A 14,641-nucleotide genomic window follows, 5' to 3' on the forward strand; every position below is an offset into this window, starting at 1 on the left:
GTGCAAGAGGATATAAAGAAATGTATGTTCTTTCTACAGAGTAATGTTGTTTTATTGCTGGACACAAACAATGGTGCCTTGCGCCGGCTTCTGCTGTCACCAGAGGTGCAGGAGGCTCCTAAAAAGACATCCTGGTGGGGCAACAAAGAGGACATGGTGAGTCACAGTCACTATCCCAGCTATATGGTATTCAAAATTAGACATGTTGGTATAGCAGACTAGACATCGCTAGCCATTATGCATGGCCGAACACTTAAAGTAGGTTCTTCCTGTTAGGTGTTTCTGCCATAATACATTTATATCCATTAGTTAGTTGGTCGTATCATTAAGCTTTTAGTAATTATATTTTTATTGTATTTTATCAATTTTTTGTAAGCCGCCCCGAGTAGACCTTGTCTAAAGGGGCGGGGTATAAACCCAAATAAAGTAAAGTAAAAAAGTAAAGTATTAGGTTTTAAAGGTACAAAATCTGGGTTGTTGTTGTGGAGACTAGTTTTCCAATCTTTTTTAGAATTTATTATATTCATGATTACATTTTTGCCATTTTGAGTCTCAAGGCAATAAATTTAAATATCCATGCTCCTAAATATCATGTCTGCAGTAGAGTACATTTCCCTCTTTAGAAAATAGTGCTGCATTTACCTGTAATCTCTGTATTTTGGGAAACCATTATACCCCACCCTTCTAAGTGGAACAGAACGGATCCCTTAAACAGCCTCAGACCACCAGATAACTCATGGGTCCTTTTATGATGTGTGTGTCTATGTGTATTTCTGTCCTCCCAGTGAACAGCCCTCTCACATCTTTTCCAAATTATACTGGCTTGTCAAGCATAAATTCCTAGCCACTCAGTGTTCACACCATGCCTGGCTTTTTGGCCTCATCTCTAACAGCAGCAGTACCACCACCAGTGGGAATGAGGAGCCCATAGATAGTGCTACCATGGGTACCCCTCTGATTCCCAGAATGATTCTGGGAGTTATAGTGTTGTGTTCCCTAAACGTCCCTGACCATCTGCACACTGCTGTGTGTGTGGGGTGGAGGATGAGAACCGGCATACATCTTCCTCCTCTTGCTTTGTATATAGATGAATCACCACAGTAGTGCTTCCAAATGCCTTTCCTGAACTGTTGTTAAAAAAAACCACTCTTAATTAAACATGCACCTTCAAATACTTGCATTGAATTTTGGAAGAACCTATAAGGAAATAGGGTTTACATGTTAAAAGACCCTCTTTTAATGCCTAGAAGCATCTCCAGTTTAAATGATCCCCGTTGAAAGGACTGAGAGCAACCTCTGGCTGTCTTAGAGAGTCACTGCCATGATCTTAGATGAACCACAGGGATTCATTCATTATTGGGTGGCTTCATTTGAGAAATAATTTTTTGCTTCAGTGTTGTTCATTGTCACAGTTATCAAGCACAGGCAGTCTTTTCTAACTTGTATAAACTGAGCACAATCTGCTAGATAATATTGTTATGCACTGTGGGGATTCATCTATATACAAAGCAAGAGGAGGGAGTAGACATCAGTTCTCCCCCTCCCCCATACACACACAGCACTGTGCAGATGGTCAGGGAACTTTAGGGAATACAACATATTATTAGCGTAATGAGGATAGTAGTAAAATGGATTGATGTTTTTGAAACTGCAGCATTATTCCCCCTCCCCCGAAATGTTCTAATAGTTTGAAATGAATATGGTTATATGTATTCTCGAAGGCTTTCACGGCCGGGATCTGAGGGTTTGTGGGTTTTTCAGGCTTTTTGGCCATGTTCTGAAGGTTGTTCTTCCTAACGTTGTGCCAGTCTCTGTGGCTGGCATTTTCAGAGGACAGGAGTAAGAACTCTGTCTGTGCTCAGGTGCAGTTTGTTTGGATCATTGAGTATTTATAGCTGTGGGATCAGTTTTTGTCATTTTCAGGAGATGGGTGATTGTGGTGATCAGCATGTTTTTTGTTTTGGGTGTATTGTTGTGACAAGAGGGAGAGATTATCTGTCACTGTGATTGGTGGCTGGTCTTTTGTGTGCAGTGATCACCGGTCCTTGTAGCTGGGTAGAGTTCGTTGACCTTTTGCAGGCTGTATTTTTCAGTCCTGGGAGCCAGGCTTTGTTGAGTTTTAAACTTTCTTGTTTTTTGTTGACATTCTGCTGGTGTTTGTGGATTTCAGTGGCTTCCCTGTTCAGCCAACAAAAAACACACTGATCACCACAATCACCCATCTCCTAAAAAGGACAAAAGCTGATCCCACAGCTATAAATACTTAACTATCCAAACAAACTGCACCAGAGCACAGAGTTCCGACTCCTGTCCTCTGAAGATGCCGGCCACAGAGTCTGGCGAAATGTTAGGAAGAACAACCTTCAGAACATGGCCCAAGAGCCTGAGAAACCCACAACAACAATATGATTCTAATTTGTGTTTCTTTGTTTCTTTAGAAGAGCCACAAGATGTGTAAAGAGTTTTCACACAAAAATTGGCTAGTGTTTTACAAAGAGGAAGGGTAAGAATTAACTATTTTCCCCTTCCTGCTTCCCCCCCCCCAAATATGGCAGAAAACGGCCTGTTCCTCCACTTATCTCCATCTAAATTGTCACCACTTTCTTTTGCAGGAGCCAGCTTACTGTTCTAGATGTCTTGGAAGGCCACGCTCACATCATCTCCTTACCTATCAACCTCAAATCTGTCTTTCTAGTGGCTGAGGACCAATGGCTCCTGGTGGACAACAAAACAAACCAGTAAGGAAAAAATACTGATACACACACACACACACACACACACACACACAAATATATATATATATATATACACCCCTAAGTGACAATGTGCAAATTGGGCCCAAGTAGCCATTTTCCGTCCCTGGTGTCATGAGACCCATTAGTGTCACAAGTCTCAGGTGTGAAGGGGGAGCAGCTGTTATCACTCTCACTCTCTCAGATTTGTCACTGGAAGTTCCACATGGCACTTCATGGTAATGAACTATCTGAGGATCAGAAAAAATGAATTGTTGCTCTACATAAAGATGGCCTGGGCTATAAGCAGATTGCCAAAACCCTGAAACTGAGCTGCAGCACAGTGGCCAAGACCATACAGTGGTTTAACAGGACAGGTTCCACTCAGAACAGGCTTTGCCATGGTTCGACCCAAGAAGCAGAGTGCCTGTGCTTAGCATCATATTTTCACAGGTTGGTTTGGGGGAATAGACGTATGAGTGCTACCAGAATTGCTGCAGAGGTTGAAGGGGTGGGGGTCAACCTGTCAATGCTCAGACCATACGCCGCACACTGCATCAAATTGGTCTCTAGGGCTGTCATTCCAGAAAGAAGCCTCTTCTAAAGATGATGCACAAGAAAGCCCGCATACGGTTTGCTGCCGACAAGCAGACTAAGGCCATGGATTTCTAGAACCATGTCCTGTGGTTCAGTGAGATCAAGATAAACTTATTTGGTTCAGATGGTGTCAAGCATGTGTGGTAGCAACCAGGCAAAGAGTACAAAGATAAGTGTGTTGTGCCTACAGTCAAGCGTGGTTGTGGGAGAGTCATAGTCTGGGGCTGCATGAGTGCTGCTGGCACTGGGGAGCTACAGTTCATTGAGGGAACCATGAATGCCAACATGTACTGTGACATACTGTAGCAGAGCACGATCCTCTCCCTTTGGATACTGGGCTGTTGATAATGACCCCAAAATGACACCTCCAAAATGACCACTGCCTTGCTAAAGAAGCTGAGGGTAAAGGTGATGGTCTGGTCAAGCATGTCTCCGGACCTAAACCCTATTGAGCATCTGTGGGGCATCCAGAAGCAGAAGGTGGAGGTGTGTAAGGTCTTTAACATCCACCAGCTCTGTGATGTCGTCATGGAGGAGTGGAAGAGAACTCCAGTGGCAACCTGTGAAGCTCTGGTGAACTCTATGCCCAAGAGGCTTAAAATAATGGTGGCAACACAAAATATTGATACTTTGTGCCCAATTTGAACATTGTCACTTAGGGGTGTACTCACTTCTGTTGCCAGTGGTTTAGACATTAATGGCTGTGTGTTGTGTTATTTTGAGGGGACAGTACATTTACACTGTTATACAAGCTGTATACTCACTGCTGTACATTCTAAACAAGTGTCATTTCTTCAAGGTTGTCACATGAAAAGATATACTAAAATATTTATGAAATATGAGGGGGTGTGTTCACTTCTGTGATATACTGTGTATTTTGAGACCATTTTCTGGACCAGAAGTCACTTTTTGTGTGTGTCTGTGCCTCCCTGAGTTCTGATAAGAAAAAATGACACTCAAAAGTGCAGCGAATGAGCAATCATATAATCATCCTATTTTACCTAATTTTCTGTGTGGAGATGCGATTCTGGGTAATGTCATGCTATTCTCTCAATTGGGAAATAGGACCTAATGTTAATTAGAGAAGGAACACAAATTAGCTCTTTTGAGGACCTGATAGATTCTTGGCAACAGTGTGAAACTTCTAGATTTCTTTTAGAAGGTAAAACATCAAGCCATCATAGTTAAGAGCTGGCAAATATTTTGGATATAGGCGTCAGATACACTAGGTATGAGAGAAGGGCAAGGCATGCAGGAGATAGAATGGACAGTTGGTGCAATGGTGTTTATCAAGGGTTCCAGTCCCTACTGAGCGAGGAAGCTCACTAGGTGATCTTGAGCCAGTTACTGTATTATCTTTCATCCTAACTTGCCTCACAGGATTCTTTGGAGGGTGACGTGCAGGTTGGGGAAATGGTGTCCAGCACCCTGAGCTTTTTAGAAGAAAGAAGGGATATACATGGAATAAATAAATATATGTGACCACGGTAAATAGTCACTGGATAATTCTCCATCTTTTTCAGAAAATATCTTTTAACTAAGCCTATGCATGTGGAATCTGAAGAGAGTGGAGTTTGCCAGTTACATGCACTGAATGAAGAGCCAGCAGAAAGTGGGTTTGGGCTAACAACAGGTACAAAATTTTAAATTGATACAGATCTGTCAATACAAACTTCTTTCTTCTTTGTGGTCTCTGTGAATGCACACGAATGGATTCTTCTGTGCCTGCGCAGGACCTTTTGGAATTTTCTAGAGCATAAAGACATGTGATTAGTAGGACGTTCCCCTGTGGCGTGCATGCTCCACCTGCCTGAACTCCCTTCAGTTCCTTTTAACTGCTGCTTAGGTCAGACCTGTCTCGACGACAAGGGCAACTTTTGATGGTAATCGTTATTTTTCATTGCGCTTTCTCAGGCTTTTTCACCTCTTTCTTTGACATTTCCCCATGAGTTCTTTTTGTTCTAAAACAATTTCTCCCCGTGGTTTCCCTTTGCTTTCTTCTTACCTTCATTTCCCCACCCCCATTTCCCCCCTTCCCTATCTTTCACTCTTTTTACTGCCCCCCCAGCCCCTTTTAAGCAGTGTGTGTTGTGCGCGAACAAGATCCTGCTTTCAGACGGCCACGACTGCTGTCTTTTTTGTCTGGGGGAGCAACATCAAACTCATTCGTGCCTGGAGTGTAAAAAACTCACCTAAATGGCCCTTAAGCTCCGTCTCCAAGGTCTCTGTTCATTTCTCTGGGAGAAATCCCTTAGTCCACCCACCGCCTCAATGGAACCTACCTCACCTCCTGTCCCTAGACAGGACGTCCCTAAGCTGTGTCGAGCCCGACCACTCCATCTCCTAAATCAAGGGAGTAGTCTAAATCCTCCTCGAAGTCAAAGTCGCCACCAGCATCGAAGGCCTCCTCGACACAGTTGCCTAAGAAGAAAAAGGACACGGGTGGATCAAAAAAGGCTAATAAATCATCGAAGCCTACTCAACTTATTCAACCTCAAGCTGACCTCTCTTCACCGATTCTGGAAGAGTCTTCCAGAGAGGCTCCCAATTCTTTGTCAGAGGTGGAAGATCCACTCCCGCTACCTCCTGGCCAGGCTCCTGTTTCTTTGGTGAGCCTCTCGCCTAGTCTTGGCCCCTCAGTAGCTGATGTCCTCTCCAGCCCGACCTCAGCCCATTCTAGCCGTGCACATTCAGGGTGGGCAGTTATGGTTCAGTTTTCCAACTCCAAGTTTTCTCCGTATCGGTCCTCCCGACAAATATCCTATACGAGTTGGAGAAGCATTATAAAATGCATGGTTCAGATACGTCTTTTCTTGCAAAGCATCCAATACGCAGTTCGATCATTGTGGAATCAAATCAGTCCAGAGCTTGCAATAAATCATCAGTGGCTCCAACAAATAAAGAGGGCCAAATCACCTCTCAAGTGTACTTCGTTTTCAACAGAGCAATCTGCCTCCAAACGCTTCTGTACATCTTCTGTACCGGTTTCTACTTCTCACTCTTACCTGCGTACTTCATCCCTTCAGGTCACTACCACCTATAAATGACGCCCCACTCCGCCGCCTGACACCAACAGAGGGTTCTTGATTTTTCTGGTTACCTCATCCAAGACCTTGGCATCTAGACCTCGACAACGGTCACACTCTTCACAACCACCACCACCCCCCTGGAAATTTCTCAGGAGTCACCCTCCAACTTGCCTACACCCAATTCTGATGTGGTGGATAATCACCCTCCTTCACCTTCTGAAGACTTTACATCCTATTCCCAACTTATACTCCACATGGACAAATCTCTAGAGCTTGAGGTTAAAAAGCCTCCACATCCAAAACAGGACCTAGTATTCAATGGCATCAACCAGGATAAAATTCCAACAGTCATTCTGGCTTTCATACCAGCTATGCTTGATTTTCTAAAGCAGTCTTGGGATAAACTACCGTCCTCCCTTCAAATAACCAGACGAGTGGAGAACCATTATGAAACGCATAGTTCAGATACGTATTTTCTTGCAAAGCATCCAATACTCAGTTCGATCATTGTGGAATCAAATCAATCCAGAGCTCGCAATAAATCATCGTCACACCGCAGATGCCGCCTCCAAGGCTAGGACTACTGCAGCCACGCTTAGACGGCATGCCTGGCTTCATTCAGCGGGCATCACAAACGACATCAGGTCTTGTATAGAAGAGCTCCCTTTCGACACTTTGTGTCAAAAAGTATTTATTTAGTGATAACAGGGGAGAGTAGGCAGTCCAGTGGGACCCCTCCCATCTGCAGGGTCAGTATCCATGGATTCACTTATCCACTGCCTGAAAACATTAAATACAGAAACACAGAAAAACGTGTTGTTATGTACAGTATGTCCTTGCTCTATTTGCCAGAACTGACCAGAGACCATGCTATGTATTGCATTTGCTGTTTCTGCATTTTCCAATGTCTTCTGGAGGGGGGCTTGGAACTAATCCCTTCTGGATACTACAGCCCTACTGTACTCTGAAAAATAAATTAACAGAATTGAATTTACTAGAAAAAACACAACCTACAAACAGTATTCAAGCCCACCACAAAAATACAACAAATGTTATGGTCAGCAAAGGACAGAAGGGCCCCCCTCACCACCGCAGGAGTATACCGAATACCTTGCAGTTGTGGCCAGGTATATATTGGAACCACAAAACGAAGCATCCACACCAGAATCAAAAAACATGAGAGACACTGCAGACTAAAGCAACCAGAAAAATCTGCAGTAGCTGAACATGCCCTGAAACAAACTGGACATGAAATTCTATTTCAAAATACTGAAATACTGGACAATACCAGCAATCATTACGTCAGACTGCACAGGGAAGCCATTGAAATCCACAAGCACAAGCACAGTTTCAACAAAAAAGAGGAAAGTATGAAGCTCAACAAAACTTGGCTCCCAGCTATCAAACATACTACGTGCAAAAGGTCAACGAACTCTACCCACCCACAAGGACAGGGGATCACTACACACAAAAGACCAGCTAATGACACCCATCAACCACAGGAACAGATAATCTCTTCCCCTTAGCACAACAATACACCCACAACAATACACACTAATCACCCATCTACAGGAAAAGACAAAAGCCTATCTCACAGCCATAAATATTGCACTCCCAAGCCAACTACACCAGAGTACAGGTTGCTGTCCTCTGAAGATGCCGGCCACAGAGACTGGCGAAACGTCAGGAAGAACAACCTTCAGAACACAGCCAAAGAGCCCGAAAAACCCAGAACAAGCATTACTAGTCTTTACTAAGCAATTAAGATAGTAACAACACATAGGGAATAGCTTTAATGCGTAGCACCTTGAAAGCATGATCCCTTTTAATTACTGTTTTTATGGCTGGCCTCAGATAATGGAATTGAGACTAATGTGGCCCCTTGTCCTCTCCTTCTGGTGGCAATTAAAACCATTTTTATTCAGATAGGTTTTTATTATGTAATTATTATGTAATACTGTAGTTAAATATCCTATGCTTGTTGCCATTATATTATTTTTAAAATATTTTAATGCTTTTATACATTTTAAAGTTTTTAGATTATGATTTTAATATTTCCATGTTTAATAACTTGTTAATGGTTCCTATGTCTTGTTTTTATTTTCTGTTTGTTTTAATCATCTGTGAGACAACTTGAGTCCCATTACCAGGAGAAAAGTGCCATAAAACTGCAGTTAAAAATTAATCTATTTCACAAATCACAAATCTTGTACCTCATGATGTAACCTCTATCAAGCAGTTCACTGTTGTTTAAACCTCAATGTTATAATCATATTTCACATTTCCAGGGTTACATTTCTTTTATCCTTAATCTTCTGATACTTTATTTATAATAAATACAGTGGTGCCTCGTATAACGAGCGCCCCATTTAACGACGAATCCTCACAGATTTTGTGATCGCTTTGCGATTTTTCCCCATAGGCCCCATTTTCCCCCAGCTGAGCGGCGGGAGCCTCCGAAGCACCGCTCCCGCCGCTCAGCTGGGGGAAAATGCTGGCGGTGGCCTCGGAAGGAGGGGACATTTTCCCTGAGCTGAGCGGGAGCCCCGCCGTTCAGCTGGGGGAAAATGTCGGCAGTGGGCGGTGGCCTCGGAAGAACCCCGAAGGCACCACCGACATTTACCTTCCAAGCTCTCAAAGGGCCCCCCGTCCGACATTGGAGAAAGCCCTTTGAGAGCTCGGAAGGCTCTCAGCGGCGGTGGGGGCAGGGTATGGTGGATCCAGATGGCATCCAGGCAAAGCACTGGAAGCCTTCCAGACCCCCACCCCCACCCTGCCGCCGCCGCTTCAAGCTGCCCTGCGCTGCCTAACCCAGCCATGGTCGGACTCCCAAGTGGCACGGGGTGGCTTCAAGCGGTGGCGGCAGGGTGGGGGGGTCCGGAAGGCTTCCAGTGCTTTGCCTGGAAGCCATCCGGATCCCTCCCACCCTGCCCCCACCACCGGGATCCGCGCTGCGCCTGGCTAGCCCAGCCATGGTCGGACTCCCGGGAGTCCGACCATGGCTTGGTTAGGCGGGGCAGGGCGGCTTCAAGCAGTGGTGGCGGCGGCAGTTTTGAGAGCCTTCTGGACCCCCACCCCCACCCTGCCGCCGCCGCTTGAAGCTGCCCTGCGCTGCCTAACCCAGCCATGGTCAGACTCCCAGGAGTCCGACCATGGCTGGGTTAGGCAGGGCGGGGCGGCTTCAAGTGGGGGCGGCGGCGGCAGTGTGGGGGGGTTCCGGAAGGCTTCCAGTGCTTTGCCTGGAAGCCATCCGGATCCACCATACCCTGCCCCCACCGCCGCTGAGAGCCTTCCGAGCTCTCAAAGGGCTTTCTCCAGTGTCGGAGGGGGGCCTTTTGAGAGCTCAGAAGGCAAATGTCGGTGGTCGGCGGTGGCTTCGGGGTCCTTCCAAGGCTGCCGCCCACCGCTGATATTTTCCCCCAGCTGAGCGGCGGGGCTCCCGCTCAACTGGGGGAAAATGCCCCCTCCGAAGGGGAATGCCTGCGGTGGCCTCGGAAGGACACTTTGGCTGGCTCACTCCTCCCGGGGCGGTGGGCGAAGGGAAAGGGCCGGGTGCCTGGCTCCCCGTCTCCCACTTCACCTCCTCCTCTTCCTCCGGAGGTTCCTTCTGAAGCGTCCGCCGGTCAGCTGGGGGAAAATGCCAGCTGATTGGTGGTTCCAAAATGGCCGCCCGCTATTTTCTGGACGGATTCCTCGCTTACCGAGGTGGCGAAAATGGCTGCCCCTATGGAGGATCCTCGCTGAACTGTGAGTTTTTTCCCCATAGGAACGCATTAAACAGGGTTTAATGCGTTCCTATGGGGTTTTTCTTTCCATTTAGCGATGTTTCCGGATAGCAACGTTAATCCTGGAACGGATTAACGTCGCTATGCAGGGCACAACTGCACCACACTCTTGACAATTCTCCCCTCTTTTGTAGTCAAGTGAGTTGGGTGTGTCTGTGTTGTCTGTAGGTTTTACTCTGTTCCAATTTGGCAATCTTGACAAATTATTACTAAAAACATACGTTAATTCAGGAGCAGGGACATGGCTAGGTCTTCCTGTTTTGTAGAGCAGGGATGCTCCCTTGTTGTTATGTGCTGTCAAGTCACCCTTGACTTATAGCAACCCTATGAATTGAGCTCTCTCCAAAATGTCCTGTCCTCAGCTGCCTTCTCCACTCTTGTAGACTCAAGTCTATGGGTTCCTTAAGGGAGTTAGTCCATCCTCATATTTCAAGTTCAAGCTCAAGTTTATTTAGGTTTAATAGTCCATGGGCCATACACCATATATTAAAACAGAAATTTGCCACATCTTCAACACAGTTTTTGCAAAGGCTGCTCAAGGGTACTTTTAATCTTGTGGCATCCCAAAAGGCTGAATACTTCAGTAGCTATTTTTGGAGGAATCACTTTCTTACAGTTGCATATTTTAGGCAGTAAAATAAATTATGAGATGGTGTATCAAGTTCTATGAGAAAGGATCAGTCACAGTAACGTTGGTCCAGGAATACTTTGTGAAAGCATCCTCTCATCTGTGCCATTGGGAGCGCATTGCAGTGCCTTAGCTTTGGAATTGTTAGTATGTGAAGATAAAGAGGTGGTTTAAATTGGGTAGGGTACTTAATACCCAGGTGAAGTGGGGAGCATTTTGGCCTAGCATCCCCTTGGAGGTATTTTGGTCTGACCGGGGGGGGGGGGGGTTGTACTTATGGTCACAGAGACTGAGGTAAAGCCTTTATCCAGTAAGGAATAAAAGGAAATGGAATATAAATTTGTCGTGTTTATGTGCCAACATACGATGACCCCATGAATGAGCAATCTCCAAAGCATCCTGTCCTCAGCTGCCCTGCTCAGCTGTTGTCGATTTAAGCCCGTGGGTCCTTTAGGGAGTCAATCCATCCCATATTCAGTCTTCCTCTTTCCCTGCTGCTTTTCCCAGCATTATTGGGGTTTTTTTCCAAAGAATCCTTCCTTCTCATGATGTGCCCAAAGTAGGACAGCCTCATTTTCAACACGTTTGCCTCCAGAGATAGTTCAGGCTTGATTTGATCTAAGACTCACTTGTTTGTCTTTCTGGCAGTCCAGGGTATCCGTAAAGCTCTCATCCAGCCCCACATTTCAGATGGATGAATTTTTTTTCCTGTCAGTTTTCTTACCTGTTGAACTTTCACAGCAGGAAAGTTATGTAATAACATATGTAAAACCATGACTGTTTTATTATTGTTTTCTTAATTAGACAGACAATGGTGTGATCAATTTTAAAGAGCTTTTTGTTTAATATAGCCAGCTTTGAGGATCTACAACTTGCTTTGCAAATGTTGTATCTTCCACAGATGATCACTGGTTTTGATGCCAACATTTTGTATGCAGTAAGTGCTCTGAATAAGGCAGATTAGTAAATGTCAAATAATGTAGAAAGGATCTGTGACTCACATGCAGAACCTTGTCTGTTGCAGCCGCAAGGTGTCCCTTGTGATAGTTTTTTTTTCTCCTTTGCCCTCAATATGTGTAGGATGCTGACGGTGCCATGGACACTTTGTCTTGTGACTATGATGGCAACAGGTTAAAATCTGCCTTGTTCAGAAATCTGCCCCAGTCTGCCCATTGAGGATTAGTCTCTGCCCTTTAGCTCTACCAGTTGCTGCCAGACACCTGTCTGATACGCCCTGACTTGCCGGTGTTCTTGCCTTGTGCAGCCTTTGCCACTTGAAGAAGGTGCAAGTGGATCAGGAGACCTGGACAATTCTAACTATTCTGTAGTTTAGCTTTACCCCTTTGTCCCTACCTCCAGAAAATTATTTGCAATGGTGGGCAGTCGTGTGCATTCAGTTTTGTAGAATAAATTATAGGATCTTAAAGTAGCTAAATTAAAATATTTCGTTGTCTTGCCTTAACCCATGTTCATGATACTTACAGCACATGATACGTATAATACTTAAGCACAAAAATGGCTCCTGGAAGTATATCCCATTTCTTTTGTGCACCAGATGCCAGTCAGCAGATCACAGCTATTTCTCATCTGCTGTTAAGTATTGGCACATCATGAAATCAGTAGAAAAGACATAGGAAACGTGTGGCCTTCTAGATGTAGCTGGCCTGCAACTTCTGTCAGTCCTCATCACTGGTTGTACTGGTGAGGGCACGTGTTCTGCTCCCCTGCAACAGCATGACGGTATATGTCCACTCCGAAAAGAACCAAATACATCTACCTGTAACTAACCTTACTTTTCTATATTTTCACATTTATTTGCTTTCCTTTTAAATAGCTTCAGAGCTGTACGTGCCACACACAATTTCATGTGACCAGCTGTCTTCAGAAAATCTGAGTGCAGCGATTGGGCAGAAAATCAGCTCACCCAACAGAATGCTTTCAGATGAGCACAGTTATGCTACTCTTATCGTTGGTTTTCCAGATCTCATGGTAGGCAATGTTTTCATTTTGTCTAAATTAGACATGGTTTATATGCCTTGATTCCTAACTAATCAGTTGTGAGGACTAACCTCGTGAGTGGGAAAGGGACAGTGACTGATGAAAGGTTTGCCGAGGGTGGAACACTGGGCAGGATAGTTAAATCTAGTCTGGCAGCACATGGTCATGAAATATCAATGCTATACAGTCATATTTGTTGTCTCCCATATCATCTGAGACATGTATGGTAACCCTACTGTACCAGCATAGGCCATTGAACAGACTTTGTGGAACAAGGTTTGCCCCCGCCTCTAATGTATTGGCTACATAGTGGTATTTAGCTGAAAGTACACTTGATGAGCATTACACTTCAGTAAAAATAACAATCTTGTCCATTTCCATATCTGCTTCTGTCTACAGTGGCAATCAGTCATTGAGTTCCCACTGAAAGGTCCTGAAAATAGTTTTATATTTTCTTAAATTTGTTCCCAATCAGTTCTTATTTTAATACTGCCACCTGGGTGCAGTTCCCATCTCAGTTCATTCCATACCATATCTATATCATCCCCATACAGATGGGCTCCATGATGTGATTGTTCTCCATTTTTCTCTTGGTGTAAATAGTGCTGGTATGAAGAGGAAATGCATCAGCTGCTCTTATCATGGCATTTCCTCTGTCCTGGATATTACTGGACTAGTATAGGGTGGTGAGCGTGCTGTTCTTATGATAGGGAAATGATTCTTTGCTCTACTTCAAAGCTCATACCTGCAAAATAAAACAACAGCAGAGAATTTAGGACCACGTGTTGTCCAGTCTTCTCCAAGGGTAATTAAAAGTAACATAATAAGAAGATGCCTATTGTGACGAATAGAAACAAATGCGTAGAATAAACAGGTAGGGCAGATGTCACAAAATTTTATGCCCCCTGTCGTCTACACATTTGTGACTTAAAACCGTTTGCCAAAATGCTATACATGCTCTTTGTGATTCTCAGACCCATGTGCCAAAGCAAGCAGCACAACTGAACTTTGTTCTGATGCAGCTCAGTCTCCAGAGATTGTGGTTTTTGCTACTTGGCCCAGTAACTCTAACATGCTCATTCTACATGAAGTATCCAAGAAGCCCGGAGTCTGCTTGAACTTTTCAGTTTGTGTGCCTTGTATCTTCTAGATAAAGAGAGCCGGTGAATCCTGAAGCCAGTACTGATGTTTGCTGCCTTTTGAGAAATCAGACCTTTTGTTGTCATTGTTGTTTCAACTTGTGTACCACCCCATAGTGTTTAGAGTACTTTCTGGGCAGTTTACTATATAATTATGCAAACAACAACTTGCCCCCCATCAAGCTGGGTAAAATGAGTAATTTGCCAACTGTGGAAGGATGGAAGGCTGACCCACCCTTGAGCTGGCTACCTGAACCTGTTGGGATTGAACTCAAGTTGTGAGCGGAGACTTGGCTGCAATGCTGCAGTCAAGTTAGTAATGCAGAAGTTGCTGCAATCTCCCACAGTGTCTTATTCGTAACTCTGAATGTTAGTCATGCCTGTCTCCATTATCCAGAATTCACATGACAATGTGGACTGTTCAGAACCTGTTTCTCCTTTTCCCCAGCCTCTAACTTTATCCTTGTACTTGAACGAGTGTGTTCACTCCAAGAAAAGTGGTCGCTGTCCAGACATTTATAAAATGCCTTTGGTGTTCTCTTCAACGCCAATAGAAAGACAGGTGTAGTGTCACTGCCATGTGTAACAACAACCATTCTGTCGGAGTCGAGAAGAGTTAAGGTGCAGATGCTGACTTTAGAACCTGAATGTTTCAGTTAGTGTTTAGATTGTGTCAAAACTCATCTTCAGCACATTTTAACAGAAGATTTATGGTGGTTTTGTATGTGGCTCA

General features: G+C 44.6%; 1 protein-coding gene across 1 annotated transcript in view; it reads left to right on the forward strand.

The window, feature by feature from the left end:
• VWA8 (von Willebrand factor A domain containing 8) overlaps positions 1 to 14,641 on the forward strand; it is a 187,363-nt gene that overhangs the window by 138,212 nt on the left and 34,510 nt on the right. The window contains exons 30-34 of the mRNA XM_072994764.2: positions 40 to 156; positions 2,439 to 2,503; positions 2,613 to 2,738; positions 4,853 to 4,962; positions 12,606 to 12,760. Coding sequence (XP_072850865.2) covers positions 40 to 156; positions 2,439 to 2,503; positions 2,613 to 2,738; positions 4,853 to 4,962; positions 12,606 to 12,760 — 573 coding nt within the window. The remainder of the gene's footprint in view (positions 1 to 39; positions 157 to 2,438; positions 2,504 to 2,612; positions 2,739 to 4,852; positions 4,963 to 12,605; positions 12,761 to 14,641) is intronic.

Source organism: Pogona vitticeps, chromosome 3 (assembly GCF_051106095.1).
Source record: "Pogona vitticeps strain Pit_001003342236 chromosome 3, PviZW2.1, whole genome shotgun sequence".
Classification (NCBI taxonomy): domain Eukaryota; kingdom Metazoa; phylum Chordata; class Lepidosauria; order Squamata; family Agamidae; genus Pogona; species Pogona vitticeps.